We start from the raw sequence: 22,859 nt of genomic DNA, 5'->3' as shown, positions 1-22,859 counted from the left end.
TATTCAAGTTTAGTTATTCATTCAAAGGAAACGAAACACAACTCATCCTTGCTCTTTATCTTGATGTGGGTATACAATCCTAAAAAAGGGGTCTATAGTATGACACTAAAGCAACGCAGAAAAAGGAAGAAAAAATAAATAAAAAAGTCAGTTTCAAATTGACTATTCCAGTTGTAACACGGTGTTGCTCTCAAGTTTTGTCCCAAGTAGTTTTGCAAGTATACATAAAGCTACTGACGGTTCAATGATCATTGGAGATTTATATTACGCCACTGGGAAAGAGAGTGCAAATGAAACTGTACGATCGATTTTATATTTTATGCATATCTACAATTAGGAAATAAAACGTAAATGTAAAAGAAAATGTTTTATTAAATTGAGGGAACTGAATAATTTACAAACTAGAGTCGTTACGGTCGGATTCATATTGTGTATTTTAGATTGGAAGTGTACTGATAATAGTGTGAACGACTCAGTGATCAGTGGTTTTTAACTGATGTATCGCAGCTGGTAGGTCACGCTGTCCCCTAAGGTCTGATGCAAAATTTTAGAATTTAAAGATTAATAATAAATTATTATTTAAAATCTAGAAAGACTGTAGCAGTCAACACCTCAAGCGGTAGCAATAATGCTCAGTGCTATATACAGCCATTATAGAAAGTAACTGGTTTTACTATAATAATAATAACAATAATAATAATAATAATAATAACAATAATAATAATAATAATAATAATAATAATAATAATAATAATAATATCAAAGAAGTGTATGGCGATGTCCTGAACGATCAGTTAAGTGTGCAGTCGTCAGTCAAAAAATGTTGAGAACCACCAGTCTTGGTTTGGAAAGTTTGGTAAATAACAATAAATACTCAGATTACATTATTCATCGTACACGGTTTTGGTGCACGGGATCTCGGGATCGATTCTCGGGGAAAGAGAGTGTCTTGAACTCTAAGCGTATTATGGTGGTTCGGATTCCACTTTAAACTGTGCATGTCTACGTCTCATATATTCTCTATGCTGTAAGGGACGATGAACTTTTACATAATTGTTATTTGCACTCTTTGTTTAGAGGAAAGCTTTGTTTTCACTATTAAAAGAAGTGACGCTTTCGGAACAAACAACAAAAATATTTCGGAGTAGAAACTGCAATTATGTTGAAAATACTTACTAACATCTGTCTCATGGTTTGGTTTGTCTACTCTCCTTGGAAGTGATAGTGTATGATATGTGCAAAGGGATTATAATTGCGATACATATATCTGGCAACTACACAGGATTCAAATTTCAGTGTAATTCGGAGCGACTTAAATAGTGGCCTTCGTTGCGTCCTTTGTAGCCTGGGTATTGCATAAGGACGTAAATGAAAATACACAATGCATACTAGTAGTTGCATCGTGCCCGGAAATTACACAACTGAACATACTGATATAGCCTCCTTACATCATTTTTTGTGTACACAACCTGAACGACACATCAACCCAACAAGGTATGTCAAGTCTTCTTCAAAAAGATATTACCACTCACCTTAAAGCACGGTAGCACAATGGTAGAGCGCTCACCTCCGGTCCCAGGGGTCCCTGGGTAGATCCCAGTCCATGTGAGCGTGTTGTACACCACGTCATGTCTGCGTTTCTTTTCTAAAGATATCGTTTCCTCCCGCATTCTCATTCCGTTAATTATTTCATTAATCAAACGTCTCCTTTAGACTACGAGATACTTTTTGAGACAAAAGCCTAGAAGTTTCATTTCTACCTCTTTTCATGCCTTATTCTTTGCTACTGCATATAAGGAATATTAACATTTCGAATTGAAACAATATTTGAAATGGCCCAGAAAATACATATTTATTTGGTTTAATTATGTCTATGAATAAGAATACAGATAGTTTAAAAAAGTACTGGGTTGTCGAGGTTTTTCAAGTGTAGAAAATGTACATCTTAACTCTTATATAGGCTATTTCGAACAATTCTCTGGCATTACCAAATAGGTACAATTGTATTAGAATAATTTTGAAAAGTTTTGAAACATTTACATGACACACAGACCAGATATAAGCCGTCTGAGCATTTTTAAGGCACTGATCTACAAGAAAAAAGCATACACGTTTATATATTTCTTGTTTTGTTGCTGTTTGAAGGATGCACTCTAACTACTCAAGTTGATTGCAAAATATAAAGGTGAGATTCAGAGGTAAAATTATTTACTGGAATGAACTTAAAACTAAGTGTGTTATCAACCTAATTAACATAGAAGAACGTATTTAGTGCTGGCATGAAGAAATGATCATGATTACTTATCTGTGCTAATTTATTACAAGAAGAAGTAAACTTACATTTTTTTTGAATGAACTACACAAGAAAAGACTATATACTGAAGCTAAAAGATAAACCGAAATAATAGTACAAAAATCCGCGTCCAACATTTGCGGATATTACTTTAAATCCAGTACATATATAATAATAGTGCAATATTTGCAGTGTGTAAAAATACTAAAAGAATATAAAATTGACTACAATTTTCAAACGTAATGCATTCGAAAAAAAGTAGTATTTCTGACAACACATATATATTTTGAAAATATTTCCTCTCCTTCATACACAATCATACATGGCACAAGTTTTACAAATAATTATTTTCAGTACATCAATGTGTGAATTAAAATTTCAATAATATGTGTTTATTTATTTGAAAATACTAGAACTTAAGATCATTCCCCTTCTGAAACTTAAAGTATTAAGAACAACCACTATTGAAGCATTGTAACATGTAAACAAAATGTAAAAAGGCACAAAAGTTGCCTTTAAAGTGTTAATAATTACAAAATACGTAATGAAATATCTGTTTTCAATGATCTTATTTTTCTCTAAAGAAAGTATTCGGTTTTGCATTGTACGTATGTTGTTAAGAAAATTACATTACCAATATTTTCAATTAATTAAGTTATTTTGAATGAAACGAAAACTAGTATGAGATATTACGTTGGCCAATATAAGAGGAAAATAAGAAAAACAGTACAAACATCTTAAATTATACACATTCCTATTTGATTTATAATTTAAGCAACTCACGCACTTTGCAGTAAAAGGCAAGAGAGGCACTCGCTCTTGACTACGACAAATGTGTTCGGCACTACATTTATTTTTATTTCAACAATAAAACGACACATATACTGCAATTAGCATCATATTAACACCTCTTAACATGTATGTATTTACCAACAGTACTAAGCGAGTAAATGAAGGATCACACTATCCTTAATCATAGCTTTGCCACCAACTTCTGACAAACCGTCTACGGCAAAGAAGCATCGCATTCTCTAGTGAAGATAACAGTGATTATCGTAACATGTGCAAAATTCAGTATCACAATATTCATCCTCATCGTCTACCTCATATTCAACTACGTCATGTTCATCCTCAATCACTCTCTCCCGTTGTTATATGACAACTGAGCGTTTGCACTTGCCAAAAACTTCTTCCATAGCGACTATTTCCTCAGGTGTTGCATAATGCAAGTAATCATCCATCTCGCACAGAAGGGTATTGGATGCCGAGAATACATCACAGGCATTGCCAAGACATGGTTCCACAGATACTTCCACGCTCTCTAAAACAGGTTGCTTCCCATCAGAGTCCAATGCTACCGAATAGATATCAGTGCCAGAATTCTCATCACACGATTTGTTTGTATTTTGAACATTCATGTTCTTGGTATAATTATCAGTATATGCATCTGTATTATCGGTATCGGTGGCACCTTCGTCTGCATCATCTGTGTCACCATCCGTGTCATACACATGACAATCGTTATCACATATGTTACCATCTGCTTTAAGATCCGTGGCATTATTCCATTTACCAGAGACTGGGAGCAAAGCTGATACCTCTGACACAAAGTACCCACGAAATGAGGATTTCATTTTCTCGCAAATAATAATCAGTACAACAAACTCATCATATGACAATACATTAGCTAAGTTGTATACAGCATAACGATTGTTGCACTTCGTAAGATACCCTAAATAAATCGCCCGAGCCTTAATCATACATGACAATGAGATGTTGAACGTAAGGTAAATGCTGGTGACTGCAACGACAACAAAAGAGAGACACGCTTCAATTACAACGACTGTCTCGTATATGGCATTCGAGGGTAAGATCAAGATGGTTGAATTGGTGATATTTCCAGTAGTTGAGGTGCAAAAAGCGATGTAATCTGGAACGAAGTTCGGAACATCATTTTCGCCGCTCGGAAACTCATTGATGTTAAGCTGGTTCCTATTGAAATAATACCTAAAGAGATCTGTACCCAAAGCACAAACCACAATGCAGCTAATTGAGGCGCATATTACCGCAAAGCCATGACACAACAAAAATACCATTCCGTACGACTTGAAATTGCGAATTTTTGTAATTAATAATGTCGCAACATCATTTATCAGTTTGTCGGTAACAGGGACTTTCCTCATGGCAGCAATAAGTTTAGAAACTTTTTTATTGTCCCATTGTCTCCACATTGAAAGTAAGAGAAATAAAATAATGGCTTGAATTATGAAGACGAGCGGGATCAGTTTGAAGTAGCTTTGAAATCTAAGTTTAATTTCTGCATCATCAAATACTTGGTTTACCTCTGCTGTAATCGATGAGATCGGGTGACGAAGAAAGGAGCTGGAATTATACGCTTCGTTCGAGCAAGCACAGTGAACACCATTTAGTGCAAAGCCATCAAGTCCCCGACAAATAACATAATTTCCGAAGAAGATACAACCTACGGACAAAATTAACAAAGCGCCCAAGATTCCAGTGTATCTTACTAAAGAAAAGAGAAAAACGTCGACGTTGGACTTTTCTTCAAACAAATCAATTTTCTTTCCGAATTTTGAGAAAATCTCCATCTTCAATTGTGATCAACCTGAAAAGAAATAATTCGCAAAATTAAAATTCTGTTCAACGTAAGAACAATACATTTACTTTCAAAACTAACATTCAGATGTAAGTGAAAGTGGATTTTACGATATATATACATGTGGGGGGACACTACTTTATTTCTTAGATAATGGAATGCTTGTTCACTAAATTTGGTTTAGATCAGGTCACTAGGTACTGAAGAATAAAGATCCCTATATTTGGTAGCCGGGCTCGGACAGGCTCCGCTCATCTCCTATGTGGTACTTTATTTTTCTGTGACTACTGGCCAGAGCTGAACCAAATTTGGTGAACAAGTAGCCAATTTTGTAGGAAATGACGATCGCTATATTTGGTAACCACACTCGAAAAGAACATAAATTTGCACGTCAAGAGCTCCCGAATTTGGTTCACTGTCTGAGTCTCTTGTAGTTTATTACGATTACGCTAATGGGCCTTATAAGATTTAATGTTAGTACACCCATCCATTAAGCATCATGACCACCACCACTTCCAGCATTTTTTTCTCATCTAGCTGGTTAGCGTTGCTTCAATAGCAAGATCATTGGATATCTGCAAGGCATTTTGATTACGTGCTCGGGATTTGCTAACCATCGAACAAAAAACATGCTAAATCACAAAGCATATCTACACAAAAAAAGAATAATAATGTTACTTTATAATGTTAAACTTTACCATTATGATGGTTTAACTATCGCCCAACGGAGATCGAGGCATTCTTAGCCCATATTTTTTTTTTACTTTTTTCCCTTATGAATATGAATGAAATAATTAAATAATTGAGCAATGCTTTTAGCGTTACCCCTATAATTATGAGTAAAATAAATAAGTAAATAAATAACGAATATTCCTGGACCAGCTGAAATACCGTTGCTTGCGTAAACTTGAGCTCAAATGTCATCCTGAATCTCACCAAGCTTGTCAACTCCGAAAAAATATGAATTCGATATTAATATCAATTGTTTTGGATTACTTTTGTACATTCAACCCCTTCACACTCGTAGAAACCCTAGTGGTGTTTCACCCACACAATATTTTTTTCACATTATAATTAATATATATATATATATATATATATATATATATATATATATATATATATATATATATATATATATATAACAAAGATAATTGAGGTTGAACTCAGACTTAAATGACATCTCGATCACAAAAGCTAGAGATTTGACACTAATACAAAATACTTCCGATTAGGTTTCCATGTCCTCTCTTCGCAACCCCTTTGGAGTGGCTTACTCTCTCTGCATTTTTTCAAGATAATAGTTAAGGTATACCAAGCGTGATTTAAATTAATCTAGGCGTTTAAGAGTTATGCTAGAATATACACATATTCATTTAGTTTTATATACTTGTATACACATAGATTACCCCTTTGCCCTTTGGAAACTAGAATTTTCAAAATCGATGTGACACAGGCGTCCTTATTTTAAAGGAAGAATTTAGATATTATGTTTCATCTTCTTAGGTTGAAAGGATTTTGAGATGTTTAATTTTACGCATGAATTTTAACCCGATTCTTTTCCCCTTAAAAATTCACATTTTCATCAATGTAACATATTAAAAGCCTAAGTTAGCCAGCCCATGGTCTTCCCATCTACCGAAAATAATCAAAATCGGTACTATCGTCTAGGACGAATTCGCGGACAATCACCCTTACATCTATTTGTCTATCTATCTTTATATATAATATTTTAAATGAAGAATTGATATACTAAGCCTCATCTTTTAATTTGAGACGATCGTGAGATGCTCTATTGCTTGCATAAAGTTTGACACACTTATATATTCCCGTTTAATATAAGCATTTCATTAAAGTAATATGATTGAAACCAAACCAGGTAATTGTCCACTCATGTGCCAAAAATCATCAAAATCAGCGTAGCAGTCTGGGAGAGGTACGCGGATAAACATCGTTACATTCATATACACGAAAATGAAAAATGGAAATATTGATGTGAAGAAATATTTAAAATGAAGAATGTATATACTTATATATGATTTTGATGATTTTTGTTATGAGTGGACTTTGACCTAGCTTACGTTGTAGTACCTTTTTAGCAAGGGAAGGAAAAGACCTGAGGGGTGACATGTAAAATTATTCGAAACTAATTGATATTAGTGTCCAATCCATAAGTAATATTACCGATAATACTGAGATTATAAGTAATATTACCGAAGTCGTTGTAGTCCAAGTTCAGCCCCATTGGTATGGACTGGAATGCCAATGGCGTGACAAATAAAAAAAAAATAGAAAACTTTCGACATTAGTGTTCAATATTGCCGATGCCGTGCAAGTTCAAATTCATCCTCCATTCGCAACCTAAAGAAATGAAGGGGTTCAAACACATTATAAATATATTTCCCCCGTGCAAAGAACGATTATTTCAGCTAGTATAGATACACAAAAAATGTTCTGATTGATCAACACCCAGGCCAAACCACAACAACTGGAAACTCGAAATGTTGACCGTGTATAGGATTTGTGATATACGGTACGACTAAGGAAGATTTTTTTTCGGGAATTCGAGGGGGAAAGGGAGAAATAGGTGGTTTCTATTCCCGTCCCTTTTGTTCCCTTCTAGGGGAAATATCTGAAAACGGAGAAACACGGTTCTAATTGTTTTAAATGGAAAGTTCATATATAAAATTTTATGTTTTTGCGTCGGAGATACTAATATATTATATTCTATATATAAAATTTTAATAAGATCCAACTTCAAAAAAGTACTAAAACACAGAGAAAAATAGTAATAAAGCACTTGAAAGCAGAAAATAATTTATTACTATTGTTTATAAGTTTGTTTTCTGAAATTGTACTAAGCTGAACAAATTATTGCCTAATATTAAAATATTTGGAGTATAATTTTATGGGTCATTAATATGTTAGGCTTGGTACAAAATAAAAATATATAGATAATACTAATAAATTATTTTCTGCTTTCAAGCACATTGTTATTATGATGATCTTTTAGTGTTTTATTATTATTATTATTATTATTATTATTATTATTATTATTATTATTATTATTATTATTATTATTATTATTATTATTATTATTATTATTATGCCTTTTAGAACCTTTTTTAAAAGTTGGTTTATAATTTTAAAAAAATGGTTTTATTTTTTTCCTAGTGCGCTCTTGAAGTCTGTTTTTTTTTATTTTCTTCTTTAGTGTGTTTTTAAGGCAGTTATTTTTCTTCTAAGTAATTCATTTGTCTGTTAGATACTTAATCTAAAGGTAGAATAAACTTCCTATAAAATGGGTCTCCCTACGAAACATGTATGAAGAAATGCGTAATAAATAATTATCAAATTATTGAGATACTTAAAAAAAAAAAATATTTTTCAACAACCTTTCTTGAGAATAGCTCATTACATTGGTGAAAAGCAAGACAAAATATAATGAAGTCTAAAATGTGGTTAGTATTTTCAGCATGTTGTAGGAAGTCGTGATTGGTTTCTGATAGAACGCTTACAACAGGTGCCAAGATATCTAGTCCCAGATCATGTGAGTTCATGGCAAACAACACTGAGAGAGAGGGAGAGAGATGTGGGGACACAGAGTGATTCACACATGCAAGGATAGAATTATGGGTTAACATCTACCTTTTAAGGAAAATTGCGATTTTGTGAGGCATAAGAATCAAACTTTCTCAGTCGAACATATAGTAGAAGTTGGAGAAATTAAAGCTTTTAGTTTTACTTCTCACTATTATTCCTTATATGTTAAATGAGTTGATTAGTTGATTTTGAGTTTATCATCTCTTTCAGCAGCGAGGCTATATGAGACGGGACCTACTGATTATAACGTAGAATTCGAACATACATGAACTTCTGCCGAGAATCGAGTCAGGGTCTCCCACGACAAATGCGCGTACGCTAACCGCTTAGCCACGAAGGAACTTTATGTTAAATGAGATGGACGTTTAATAGGAATGAACTATTGTGAAATTGAAAAATGCGTGCTCTTCCACCAGGAATTGAACCAGGGTAACATGCACCAAACGCACGCGCGCTAGCCAATAAAAGGAAGGAGAGCTTCGGGACTAAAATGCAAATAAGTTTTTCTATATATTACAGTCTTACCTTTAAATTGTTCTAACCCCCTTGTCCTTTTATCAGCTTTCATATTTTTACTAATCTAGGCTATTACCTTACAAACATGGATAGCATGTGTAGATCAACGATTGTTGGGTTTGAACGTTTGTTTGTGAGACCTTGCCGTACTTCCGACGCTGAACTTTCTCGCCTACCATGCATTTTAAACCTTGTTTTTTTTCTCTCTTTTTTTCGACAAAATTGCAACGCTTGTTTGAGTATTTATAATAAATAACATTCGTAACAGAAGTAAGAGTACATTTCCAATCTTAATACTTTTCTACCTTGAAAGTGCTGGCATTCTTAAGTAACCGAGAACACGGTTCGTAAAATATTGTTGTCCATGGGTGAGGCTGAACTCTGTTGTTTCATGGGCGAAAAATTCGAAACCTATTTCCGAAAGCTATTTGTTTCTTCTCATTCTCCATTGTTAATATATTTCTCTCCCTACGCAATCATCTGATGCTTCAAAAGAATTATCCACCCTAAATCGACAATTGTGGTTGTGATGCTCGCTGTTCGACTTAGAAAATTTGATTATTATGGTTCACAAAATAAAATTTTTTTCTATGAATGTGGATGCTGTTCGATCATTTATTTATCCAATTCTAACCTTGCATATTTGAATATATCACTCTCTATCCACATATTCGAATCTCTCTTCCTACTCTATCTCTCTCTCTCTCAATGCCTGGGATCAAACCTAGGATCATATGGCCTAGGATCGAACCTCTGATACTTCAAATCATATGAAAGAAGTCTACCAATGGACCATCATGGCTCCTATGCCTTCGCTATTAGTAGACTGCATATATTTTGACACTTTAAACAGGAAAATATATTTCCAATTTTCATACTTTGGAAATTTTGGCATTCTCGAAATGTATAAGGAAAACATGACTTCTCAAGTCCAAGTGGCCTTGTCCGTGAGTAAGTGGTTAACGTCGTGACTTCAGAACCAAAAGGTTCTTGGTTCGAATCCAGTTTCCGAAAGTTGTGGTTATTTTAATTTTTCATTATCGATATGTTAAGATCCTTCTCTCACTGCAAAATTATCTAATGATAAAAAAAAAAACATCTTAATTCGACAACTGCGGGGGCGTGATGCTTACAAATTTTAATGGGAACCTATGATTCTAATTATACTTTAGAAAATCACAAGTTTCCTCAGAATATTGATGCAGCCCGATCATTTATTTCTCCAATTCTAAACTTGTATACGTGATCCCTATGTATTCCTCTCTGTCCCCATAATTGAATGTCTTCCATCTCTCACTCTCTTTTTCTCTCTCTTTCTCTCACAATGTTATTTGTCACAAACTCAAATGGTATGGGATCAAAGGTCTGACTCTTGGAATCAGATGTAAGCTTCTACCAATGGCAATTGTGAACGTCTAAAGTTTCCTTTTTAGTAGGCTACAGATATTTAGGTAGTTCAAACAAGAAATACAAACACAAAAGTCAGTAAAACAGTCACTTTAATGCTGCAAATTTTGATCTCTAAGTTGCTTCTTGCAGTGCGTGACCAATCACAGAAAATGTAAATGATATTCTGACAAAAAGTTAAGGAAGACCGGCATTTAAACAGTCATGCCCCAATCAGTGAACTAAAACATCACCAGTATTAAATCAATCGGGTAAAACTGACCGAAAAGTGTTCTTACCCCTTTGTTGTATGTAACCAGCCCTACTATTTTGGATTTCTGGTTGCAGTTATCTTTAGGATAAGCTTTTTTCTCATCAGACGTTTAAGTAATTATATTTGATTTTTTTTTTAAAATAACTATTAGTTTTCCCAATTTCTATATGTATAAACTTTTCTTGGGAACAGCTTATTCGGGTAGAGAAAACGACATCGAAATATTATTATTTTAACAACAACACCATGCATAAACATGGAACACAGGTTGTTTGTATCTGAATACTATAAACTAGCTTACTGATGACCGCGGTTGTCGTGAAATCTAGGAGGCAATGACATCGTTCCCAAGGTTCTGGCTTGAGTTCTAGAGGTGCAAGTATTCGGGCTAGAGCCAATAATTGTTAAAAGTTACCGGGCTCCGGCAAAGACGTTCAAAACTGTTCGGCCCGGGTATAGGGTTGTCATAGGATCGAGCGGCTTGGCTCACCTGAGGCATGGCGGAGGCTCATCTCAACCGACCCTGCTCGAGCTGTTCGCTTAGTTGAACCGAGTTGAGATTGTTGACATCACTACCTGGGTTGGACTTCTGTTTGAGCTCAAAACGTCTACCATGAAGGTCTCAGTCTTGATGATAAGAACTATCTACTTATATCGGTGCTCACGACATTCGAGGCTGCCTAGTTATAAAACTCCATTGTCGTCTTCTTAATCGAGGAAAGACGAGATGCGAGCAGAACTAAAAGTATCATCTCGCGAGCAATACTAAATGTACTCTACATTATTGCTTACATTTCTCATTGCTTTCTCTTTCCAGTGAAATCAGGCAATGATTTCAAAACGAGTTAAAACGAGCTGAACGAGTGAGCCATTTATGAAATTCGACTCAACTCGAAAATCGACCTCAAAACAGGGACTCGGCTCAGAACTCGACTCGGGAAATTACCTTTGACTCGACTCGAAACTCGACTCGAGAAATTACCTTTTACTCGACTCGAAACTTGACTCGAATTCGCTTCAATCCGAAATCAACAGAATCCTTAGGCAGTGCCAATCACAGGAAGATCTTTTTCAAAACTGTGATTTATTTTTTAGCTTTGGCAACAGTGTTATGGGACGGCGGGGCACGAGTGATACCCCGTTGGAATATGTGTGCCATAAGCTTACCAACGAAGTATCATTGATGTCCCTATGACAATTTGGCCTCACCGGGGCTGACAAACGGATGGAAAAGGAGATTGTGGGGAAATACATGGTGACCAGGATTCGATTTTTTCTCCTTTTCCATTGGAACTACGCCACGATTTTTTGTGCGTGGACCCAATGTCTGGTCTACATGTGCGATTTTTTGCATGTGTACGCGAACGATCAGGGTTGCCCAAGCCCAAAAGTAAAAAGAAAAAATGTAAAAGAATTGTCTTCTTCTTTTTCTTCTAACTGCATAGAACGGAGGAGCATGAGTTATACCTAGTGAAAATTTGCGTTTCATAAGCTTTCCAACGAGGTATAACTCATGTCTCTGTGATAATTAGGAAGGTCGCCAGGGCTGAAAAAGTGAAAGTCTACTATTTTTTTTCAAAACCCTATCCGGCGGCCCTAGGATAATAATAATAATAATAATAATAATAATAATAATAATAATAATACGTATTATTATTATTATTATTATTATTATTATTATTATTATTATTATTATTATTATTATTATTATTATTATTATAGCGAGACCAATTCGTTTTTATAATGACTCTATACAGCACTGAGCATTATTGCTACCGGCTGGTACAGTCGCTGGTTATGTCGACTGATACAGTATTGTCTCGATTTTAACTAATTATTGTTAAATTTTTCATTATTTTTAAATTCTAAAATTTCGCGACACTCCTTAGAGGTCTGCGTGACATACTAGTGTGTCGCGACACATCGGTTGAGAAACACTGGTGTGATATATAATTATCATGAAAAGTATATATATATATATATATATATATATATATATATATATATATCACATCAGGTGTATCCAAAACTTACCCGTTGGTAAGTCTATATCTCTTTTACCAAGCGCACGACGATAACTCAAAAGCCTTTAAAGAATGAACACAATGATGCAACACAATCAAAGCTTTATGAAAGTAATCGAGAAAAAAAAATGTTTGGTTTGTAGAAATGTATATGTAGACAAGTTTATTTTACCACCTTTCTTTTGATGAATTTAAACCTCAAACTTCATGAATATTTCCTGAGCATTGAAGAAAGCATTCACTAAATTTAATTAAAACCAAGTAAATTTTACAGAATAAAAGAAATTGGCGGAAGTATACAAAGGTTCATGTATCGAGAGATAAAAACTTGCTTATGCTTACGGTTAGGCTTTGATGTAATATTGTGTGCATTGTCTTTATATGATGTTCTATAAGGTTAGTGTCCCTTATCAATAGTGAGGTTAAATTTTTACATAAGAATCTAGCTGAAATGACCGCTCTTCGCACGGGAAAAATATACTTATGGAAAATAGCTGGATACCCATTAGAATGCTCACAGTAATGAAAGTGTAATGATAAAATCCATTAGATACTTTATTTATGCAAGAAAGTTTGAATCCATACCTCTTTAGGTTACACCTTTAATCAAAGCGACATTCCAGCATAAGGTAGGTACTATGTTCAAAATTAATTTCAAACGGTTTTAAAAAAACTTTTTAACAAAGTTCCCTTTTTTCGTGATTTTCCCTCCTCAGATACATGATGGAGACATGTGAACGGTACCGTTTGAAAGACTGTTCTGTTATAAAAAGACTAATGTACGAACCATGATCCTAGTATAAATAGAGATCTCGGGGAATTTTTACCTGAGATCCTTTTTTATAAGGGAATCTGAAGTATTGTAGAGATATTATTTTTGGCGGGCTTACTTTTGCACCTAGAAGATTGAAATTTTGTACACACACTTAGTACAGCACTTAGTATTTTTCAGATTGGTTTCAGATCTCTGCGTTAAAACAGAGGGGCAAAAAAAGTAAAAAGAAGGAATATTTGTTAAACAAATAATCCATTTTTTCATGATTTTCCCACCCCCAGGTACACTCATGTCCAAAATGATTCTCGCATATCTATAACTGCCTTCTTGTAAGAATATAATTTGATAATTTTGCAGGGTACTTTTAATACTGATAGTATGTGTATAATCGGGAAATGTATATTTGTGGTAAATCTCATAGGAAAATAATTATAAATACGAAAATTAGAATGAGTAAAACAAAATATTGCTAAATGGACAAGAAAGTTTTATTTTCGTTTCATTGTTCTTATTTACTGCTTTTTTGGCATGAAATTTGCCACATAAATGTCTTTGCCGATTACACACGTACTAACATTGTAAGAAATACCAGCTGAATTCGTTATCAAATTATATTCCTACAACAACATATTTATAGACATACGACAATGATTTTGGACATGAGTGTACATGATGGAGACATGTGAGGGGTACCGCTTGAATGTATGTTCTATTCTGAAGAGAATGATGTACGAACAATGATCATAGGATAAATAAGGATGTCTCAGGAAAATTTTATATTACATCCGGGTCTTCTGGGGATGTTCTTAGCTCATTGGTAAACATTTTCCGGCACTTAGTTTTCAAGATAGAAGCTTGAAATTTTTTATACAAATTTAGTACACCCCTTCGTATTTTTCAGTTGATTTTGAGATCTGTGCGTTAACAAAGGGGGTTCAGAGGGGATCAAAGTTTGAAAAAAATCAGGAAAAATCCAGATTTCCCTCAAAATTTCCCGCCTTAGGGACATGATAGAAAAACGTAAATGGAACAGTTTGAAACATTGTTCTATTCTGAAGAGAATGAGGTCCTAGTGTAAATCATGATCGTAGGATAAATTGGGATGATGCTGTAGCTGATTGACTGAAATTCAATAATTTACCTTGAAAATGACATAATTTAAAATGGTTAATGTATATAGTTTCATTTGGATATAAAGTTTTTGCATATATTACTGGTTCATAGAAAAAAATGGTACCATATAAGACAGCTACAGGAATTGCGTTTTAATTGCAATTCAAAGGAATTAATATTACAATTGTATCATGCTTGTAGTATTTACTGTCTTTTATTTTCTAAGAGTAATAGCATACATTGAATGGCAAGTGTGGAATTAAAAATATAAGTTGTTCATTAATCCCCAGTTTCAATACAACTTCTACTAAACAAGCCTCATTATTCATTACTATGATCCTTTCTATTTATTTGTTTTACAAATATGTTGTTAAATAATCTGATCACACAATTTTCCAGACAGAATTTTAAGATGTTCATGAGCAAGGAATCGAGGGTTAGTACCTACGTGCGTTGCTCTTGTCAGTTTACTTAATTAAATATGAAACACGATATACGGCATTTTAACTGAAAAAGATAGTATCCTATTAGTTATACAACCTTTCTTCAAAGTGTTAGAAACAACCAGAAACACTAACATTGATATACCTACACATATTCAGATCATATCTTGCCCCCCCACTCTTAACGCCCAATCGCCGCCACTGTATATTTTTATATATATATAAACAAACAAAAAAAAAAAAAAAAAACAATCGGTTCAGCTGTTTTCCCATGGTGTGATCACAAACAAGATTCTTTTCATTTTTATATAATACATTAGCATTGATTACCCACTTCGCTGGGTTGAAATAGAAACTTTGAATACACAAATCCTTTATACCCCTCCCCGTTCCCAACACAGGCGTCATTTCAGACTTCGCTTGAGGGGGCACCACCGACATAAGACTTTCACGTTTTGTACTAGTATATTAGTAGGCAATCTATTAAAGTATATGTATTCCTCAAAATCTTGGGTGGGCAATTTCCCCCTCTTGCCCCCGCTAAATGACACGCATTCTCCCCAAGTTTCGGGACTGGATTTGGATTTAAACGGCACCGGAGGTGTTACTGTTGATCTCAGAGACCACGAAAAATATGGATTTGTCACTAATACTGGTCAATTTCGATCATTTTTTTGTATCTCCCCCTCCCCCAAGTTGCGGGGTGAATTTAGATTTAAACGGCATCGGAAGTGTTGCTATTTATCTCAGCGACCCCCAAAAAGATATGGATTCGACACTAATATCGGCAATTTTCGACCATTTTAAGCATATCCCTCTCCCCTAAGTTGCACCTTCAAAGTGAAATTACATAAACCATCCCAGGCCGGAACCTTACCTATATAGCAAATGTGTCCGATATTATGTCTTCTTAGGTTACATAGCACAAGGAACATAAAGGCATGCAAGAAAGTAAAGAAGTATTCACAACACGTTAAATTGTTGTAAGGTCTTATTATATATAATCTCGGTTTTCCGAATGGGCTATGAAGTCAATGAAAGAAATCAATAAATCGAGGGAGAAAATTTTAATTTACGATTAGGAAGACCAGCATTCGTAAGACAAACTATTCACAACCACTCGCCCACCCATTCAAGCTACGTGTCCGTCTACATCGATAAATACTTTTGTGAAATGTGTACGGGTGCATATCGAACTATTTGTCTCGGAAGATAAAAGCCACACAAAGATTTTTAAATTAGTTAGAAAATAATAGATACTTACAATCCGGATCACTGAATCAACAGGTGGAACACGCCGGAGAACTTCAGAGTGCAAGGTTTACAGTCGACAGCCTGGAAACAAATAAAAAAAAATGTGGAATTATTTTGACCTAGGCTATTTTACAGGTGAACATAAAATAATCGCATAGTGAGAATACAAGACACGTTTTCCATGCAAACGCTGTTTGAATCGACTACTATGAAGCAATTTGTACACGCACACAGGTGACTATTGACTAAGAGAAGCATTTTTTTTATACTGTACATTGTAGAAACTTCAAAAACTACGAAAGAAGTATTCTCAATGCATAATGTGAAAGAATGGTAGAACATTCATAAAATCCTGTTATAAGAGAAATGTTCGATCGTGAACATAACATGCAAAATATCTCAATATTAAAATTTTGCAAAAAAAAAAAAAAAAAAAAAAAAAAATCTTAAAGTTAAAAAGCAGTTCCTAAAATTTGATTAAATCACGAAAAAGAACTAACAATATTAATTGGTAGTTGCTCTTAAACATTTAATGCAATTTAGAAACTTACCACGTTTGCCAATATGACACTTCGCTTATTTGATACTGAACAGCCAATCATGAACAGCCACACTGTAGCACGTTCTTGATGCTCTTCTTCCCCATAAAAAAGAAAAAAAAACTCGTAACTAATCAACACGTCTCTGAAAACACCACCACCAAGACGACGGGACGACAAATGGGACGCATCTTCATACTCCTCCAATTATATAAGGCGTCGATTGACGCCTTTGCGCATGCTCAGTGACTGATTTTTCTAAAGTTCATATTAGCTGTTGATTTTTATTGAAAATCTGTTTCCTAAAAGAGCATTTCGTAATAATCAATTAATAAAACACTGATCAATTACAATTTTAATAAAATATAGTTCTAGAAATAAACTAACTGCAGGATTTATTTTGGCGGGAAAAGAATTGCACATACATTGAACTTCTTGGTGTCATTGCTGCCAACTGTCAGCGTTAATAACTACGCTCATATGACCGACTATTTGAACATTTTTCTTTCTTCAATTATTAAATATTTTTCTTATGTAGTTTTAATTGCAATGTAGTTTGCGTAGTTTTCAACTCTCACAGTGTGGGTACTCGTCACTGAGAACAATTTTCTCAGCTCCCTCTTTCCAATTCTTGTTATCATCAATTGATTGGCCTATTCGAAATTTATTACCACATTCAAAATGCTTTATGAGAATGATCTGATTTTCCAAACGACAAATGTTACCTATTCCGATATTTCCCTTCGATAACTTATAAGACCGATGTCCTTATCTCATACTTTGCTCTACTTGCACTAACGCAAAGTTTATTACTCATTTAATTGTTTATCCTGAGTGGGAATAAATAATTTCTTACGGAATCTTTATGTTTACTACGGAAATATGTAAGGAGCATACAGTATCAATATGCTACATACGTATTACCCATTTCCCGCTTAGATTTTACATAAATAACGCTGCAGGATATCTGACGTCTAATGGTCTATCATATGCTACATACATAATGTAACAGTTTTAAAAAAATGAAGTTTAGTTTCTGTTATTGCCGCCAAATTTTGTAAAAAGTTTAAAAATACGAGAGATGTATGGGGATTTGTTCGGAGCGCCAAATTTTGTAAAGGTTAAAAAAAAAAAGAATGAGTGGGGTGTTGGGTTCGTGTTACGGCTGCCACAATTTACATTATGTGCACCACCGTTGAAATCTCCGTTCTTCGAACTAAAATGATGTATGACCCAATACATCACTGTTTCTGATCTGAGTATGGCATTTAAAATAAATAGGTTTGGCATAGAAGTATTGGGTTTAGAAGGGTGCCGTGACCTATTTGGGTTTTGAACATACGAACCTCTTAATATAGAAGAAAATACTTTAAATTTAATAAAGACTGATTTCACGGTAATAGAAAAATATTATCTCTCAGCGGTATTCCAGGGCTTTAGGAAAATAACATCCCCCTAATCCGTGAAAGTAAGTGAAAATTGATCTTTATCCCTGTAGCGTAGCCGTATATTCACATGCTGCAATGCTGAAAAATAAGTTTGCTCTAATTTCTGGTTTTTACAGACAAACTAGATTGATTTTCACTTTCCATAAAGATTGGATAATAATAATAATAATAATAATAATAATAATAATAATAATAATAATAATAATAATAATAATAATAATAATAATAATAATAATATTGCAATAAATAGACAAATACCTTGAGTTTAAAATCTTGATTGAAAGTCATGAAAATCAGCTCAATTCAGTCCATGGTAGCTAGAATTGGAAAATTGCCTACATTGCCTTATTATTTTAGCCTAACAAACCCTTGAGAAACAAATGTTATTCTTGAGGTCAGGGATACAACTTGTTCATGGAAGAAAAAGTTAACGAATTTTTTGGTTAACATTATTCTAAAACCTTTAATGAGTAAAAGAACAAAAACAAGTTTTTTTTTTTTTTAAATCGAACATGACAAACATTAACAATGAATCTGTAATTTATGATGATAAAGATGAAGAATAAGGCATAAGGCTTTAGCATCAACATTAAATTATCAAATTACATTTTTGTTTTCTTTCTTGACCTATTGCTTGAATGAGTTGTTTTAAGTAATCTGACGTTCATAAACAAAATAATAGAATTGCTCTTCGTAACCAGTCCTAGGATAAATTTATTATTCTTCATCCTCACATAATGAGTTTTCATAATCCTTTATACTACACAAATGGTTAATTTACAACCTTAACATTTGACAATACTTATTGACTTGATATTGGATGATAAACATATTGTTAACGTTGATCAGCTGATACTTTGCGATTAGTGACATCTCCCAAAAATTGTAAATTTAAGAATGCATAGTATTATGGAATCTGAATTTAAATACATCCGATTTAGGTTGAGCGAAATTTAGAAGATAAGTGGAATAATCTAAAATACGTTGATTGAGTTAAAATAAGTCATGACTTTGATAAGAGATTCAGTGAGAAATTTTGAAAGAAAAAGGGACTGGCCTAATGAAACTAGGTAAGCCTATACCTGGCTTTTAATCGCTTATAATCATAACTGACACACAAGTTGTCGCTAGAATCTGATTGCCACATAACACATCTGATAGAGCATCATGAGAAATGAACATGACCAAAGTTTAGGTGCTATGGACCAGAAGGATTTGAGCTACTGGGCTTCAAAATTTAAATATCCCAAAAATTATATCATGGGATTATGTATTCTCTGTCAAGACAGTTTATGCATGTTTTCCGCATGATAGCATCTTGCCATTTGCTGCTACGAAAATAAAATACTACACATTGCCCCATATCATTTCGCCAGTAGCTTCCTATTTGCTCACCAGTTAAAACAGTATTCCTGGGCATTGTGGCGAAAAATTTATTTGCGTTTTCGTGCATTCTACGAAAAACATAGAGTGCACGCAATAAAAACGAAACTATGAAAAAAATACAATGCGATGTAAAGTGCGTGGATTCTTTTGACAAATCACTCAACCCAGCGCTTTCCTTGCAAGCAGGTCTTGATGGTGTAATCGGTAACACCGTGCGGTGAAGTTCACGGAGTCCTCAGATCGATACTCCTTGAAGACATACTTTTTATTTTCTTTACAAGGGAAGTTTTTTTCTAACTATCCAGTCATTCGAGAAAAGGAAATTGTGTAGAAACACAATATTTCACTTTTGTATTCACATTATCGCGACGAAATATGATAATATATTGCAGTTCAAACCGTAGACAATAAGTTGCAAATATTTTTTTTTCTGTATTTTTGTAAACAATGTCCAGTGTGTTGTTGTCGGCCGAATTCTACACTGTAGACCTTAAAGTCGCAAGTTTCTCAGGAAAGCAGTCACCATTTATTATTATTATTATTATTATTATTATTATTATTATTATTATTATTATTATTATTATTATTATTATTATTATTATTATTATTATTATTCCTCAGTGGTTTATCTTGTATAACGTTATGAATTTGTGTATAGTATTGTAAGCACATTATCAATTTACTCTTGATTATGCAATTAGTTAACTTGAATTTAACCAATTATTAAAAGATCCAAGGATAATTCCTTATGATTAAGAATTCAAATTATTCCAGGCATTCCTAGCATCTTCTTCTATCTTCTACTTTTCTGTCTTTTTCTTCACGTTTCTCAATACATAAATCCGCAGAGAGAAGAGGGAGATATATGTAAGTCCTGATGTCAATTCCAGATAGTAGGCTACACTAGGTCTATAGCAAACTATTGCGTCTTCTAAGTTGTTTCTTCTATGTATTCCACTTCTATTTTGGCTAAATGCGGAATGCCCATCTGTGGTTGGGGTCCATCTTCTTGGTGTCAGTTGTAAATATACTTTGTATTTGGTATCTTCGCTGGTTTGTTGTTATGAATCTGATAAATAATACCAACAAGCTAAACACCAGGTGGCTAGGTTGACTACATCCACTGGATATCCACTATTACTGCTTACATTCGGTACACACAGGTAGCTGGTCACAGGGTGCGAAGTACCGGGGGGATGACGGGAATTTCCACCCTCAATCATATTTTACTCCTCCCAAAGAGGTCAGCTGAAGTATCCCCACCGGGGATGCTTGTTTTTTCTCCCAAAGTATGATCAATATAGCTCCAAATTTCTTCGGAATGATCGGTGTAAACTATTCAGTTTTGGTCGTTTCTACTTACCACGGAATTAACCACTATTTTCAACGTTGCTTAGTTGAACTATATTATTATGACTACGGTTGTTACTTGCAACTGTACCTTCGTACCATTCAGTTCGTCATCGTTCGTGAATTTGATGTACTAATTGCGTATAACAAAGCCACATATGGATTTATAAATGTTCTTAGCGGTTGGCCAAGAAGAAGTAAACAATAGTTTCTTTCACCATACTTGGCGAAGTTCGGACATGTTATATTCATCCCCTACATTTGTATCGATTATCATCTTATTTTAAGTTTAGTTATAACATATTATTTCATTTTCCCGTGTACTCTTTGTTAGCACATGGTCTTCATTCCCTAGTAGTTTGTAGGTATGCAACTCAAGAGTTGCATTTAATTTGTGACAATTAACATACTAATCACTGCCTTTTACAGTTTTCGGAAATGAATTTTTGAAACTGTACTCAAAATCTGAGATACCGGTATAGGTATTCTCTCGTAAGTATATGTTAACGTGCACGATGGGGATACGCATCTAGTGAGCAGAAATGTTAGTGAAGGTGATTTCTAGGTGAATAAGCACATAATTGAAGATTTGTTTCAGCATTTGTTAATACGACTGGTTCTCCGTGTCATTGTCCGTGTCTGTATAAGCATTTCAACTGGAGCGGTGTTTTTTTTTAAAGTTAACCCTTCATTTTTCCATCTTTCTTTTCGCTGTACAGTTTGCTGTCCACGCTAATAATGTTGTCTGAAGAACTTCAATGTAATGTTTTACTTTATTTAAATAACGTAGCCCATAGTGAATCAACTCATCTGCAAATTAACAGTAAAGTAATTGTAAGTGTTGACTTCATGAGCCCCATCACGGAATCGATATTTGAAGCGAAAAAAAAAAGTCGTGAAGAGTGCATCTTTAGCGGGAAATAGAAGCACAAACTAGACATTTGAATTTAGAGATTTTAAATATTTGGCCTTCGATTTGACCTTGATGTCAGAAATCGGAACCAGCAACAATCCATTTCTTGTTTGATAGGCTAATATCTAGATTTTCTTATTTTTTTTTTTTTTTAAAAAGTATGTCCGGTTTAACTGATAATTTTAGTGGTTTTCCTAAGACTGAATATATATATATATATATATATATATATATATATATATATATATATATATATATATATATATATATATATTATTTATTTAACAATTACCAGATACAGCTCTGAGGCCATTTTATACTGGATATATAACAACAACAACAATGGAAAGAATTTGGGAAGGTATCGGCCAGGGCCTGTTTTAGTAGGTACCATACCGGCATTTGCCTGGTAGGATTGAGGGAAACCCTGGAAAACCCCAATCAGGATGGTCGCCAGCGGGAATCGAACCCGCGACCTCCCGAATGCGAAGCCAACGCTCTACCACTTGAGCTACTTCGCTGGGTCAATATATATTGCTACCTGCATGCAATTATGCAAAGTGAAAGATTTCAATATGAGTGGAAAAATTAACATATGCTTGTGATCATGGCTATCGCTCGGGCCGAATTATTAACTAAATAAACCTTAGAAAGAGACGGGGACAAGAGTGAGCATAACATTTAAACACGTTCAGAAAGATTTGGTGGTTTGTGTGTGTATGTCAGACAATATATACGTGCATAGTTATTGTTGGTAGATTTATTAAATTAATAAATCTCTTATTTATTACTGATGTCACACACACACACACACACACACACATATATATATATATATATATATATATATATATATATATATATATACGGGGGTAAGGCATTATTGTCTCATTTTGAAATTTTCACCTTCAGACTTTATGTCTTG

At 34.1% G+C, this 22,859-nt stretch overlaps 1 protein-coding gene across 1 annotated transcript; it reads right to left on the bottom strand.

Moving 5' to 3' along the window:
- Positions 1-1,843: 1,843 nt before the first annotated feature.
- Positions 1,844-17,001, bottom strand: LOC145688049 (uncharacterized). Its single transcript, XM_081761754.1, has 3 exons — positions 16,850-17,001; positions 16,309-16,379; positions 1,844-4,919 (listed from the first exon to the last, which is right to left on the bottom strand). Exon 3 carries the CDS (start codon positions 4,900-4,902, stop codon positions 3,445-3,447), a length of 1,458 nt encoding a protein of 485 aa, XP_081617880.1. The 5' UTR covers positions 4,903-4,919; positions 16,309-16,379; positions 16,850-17,001; the 3' UTR covers positions 1,844-3,444.
- Positions 17,002-22,859: the final 5,858 nt, after the last annotated feature.

This window comes from Thermobia domestica, chromosome 6, assembly GCF_964235325.1.
Source record: "Thermobia domestica chromosome 6, izTheDome1.hap1.1, whole genome shotgun sequence".
In the NCBI taxonomy this organism is placed as follows: domain Eukaryota; kingdom Metazoa; phylum Arthropoda; class Insecta; order Zygentoma; family Lepismatidae; genus Thermobia; species Thermobia domestica.
Note: the sequence above shows the minus strand (reverse complement) of the source record. Positions and strands in the feature narration are given on the sequence as shown.

Bases quoted from the DNA above. Each gene is read 5' to 3' on its own strand.
- LOC145688049 (XM_081761754.1), bottom strand. From the start codon at position 4,902: ATGGAGATTTTCTCAAAATTCGGAAAGAAAATTGATTTGTTTGAAGAA.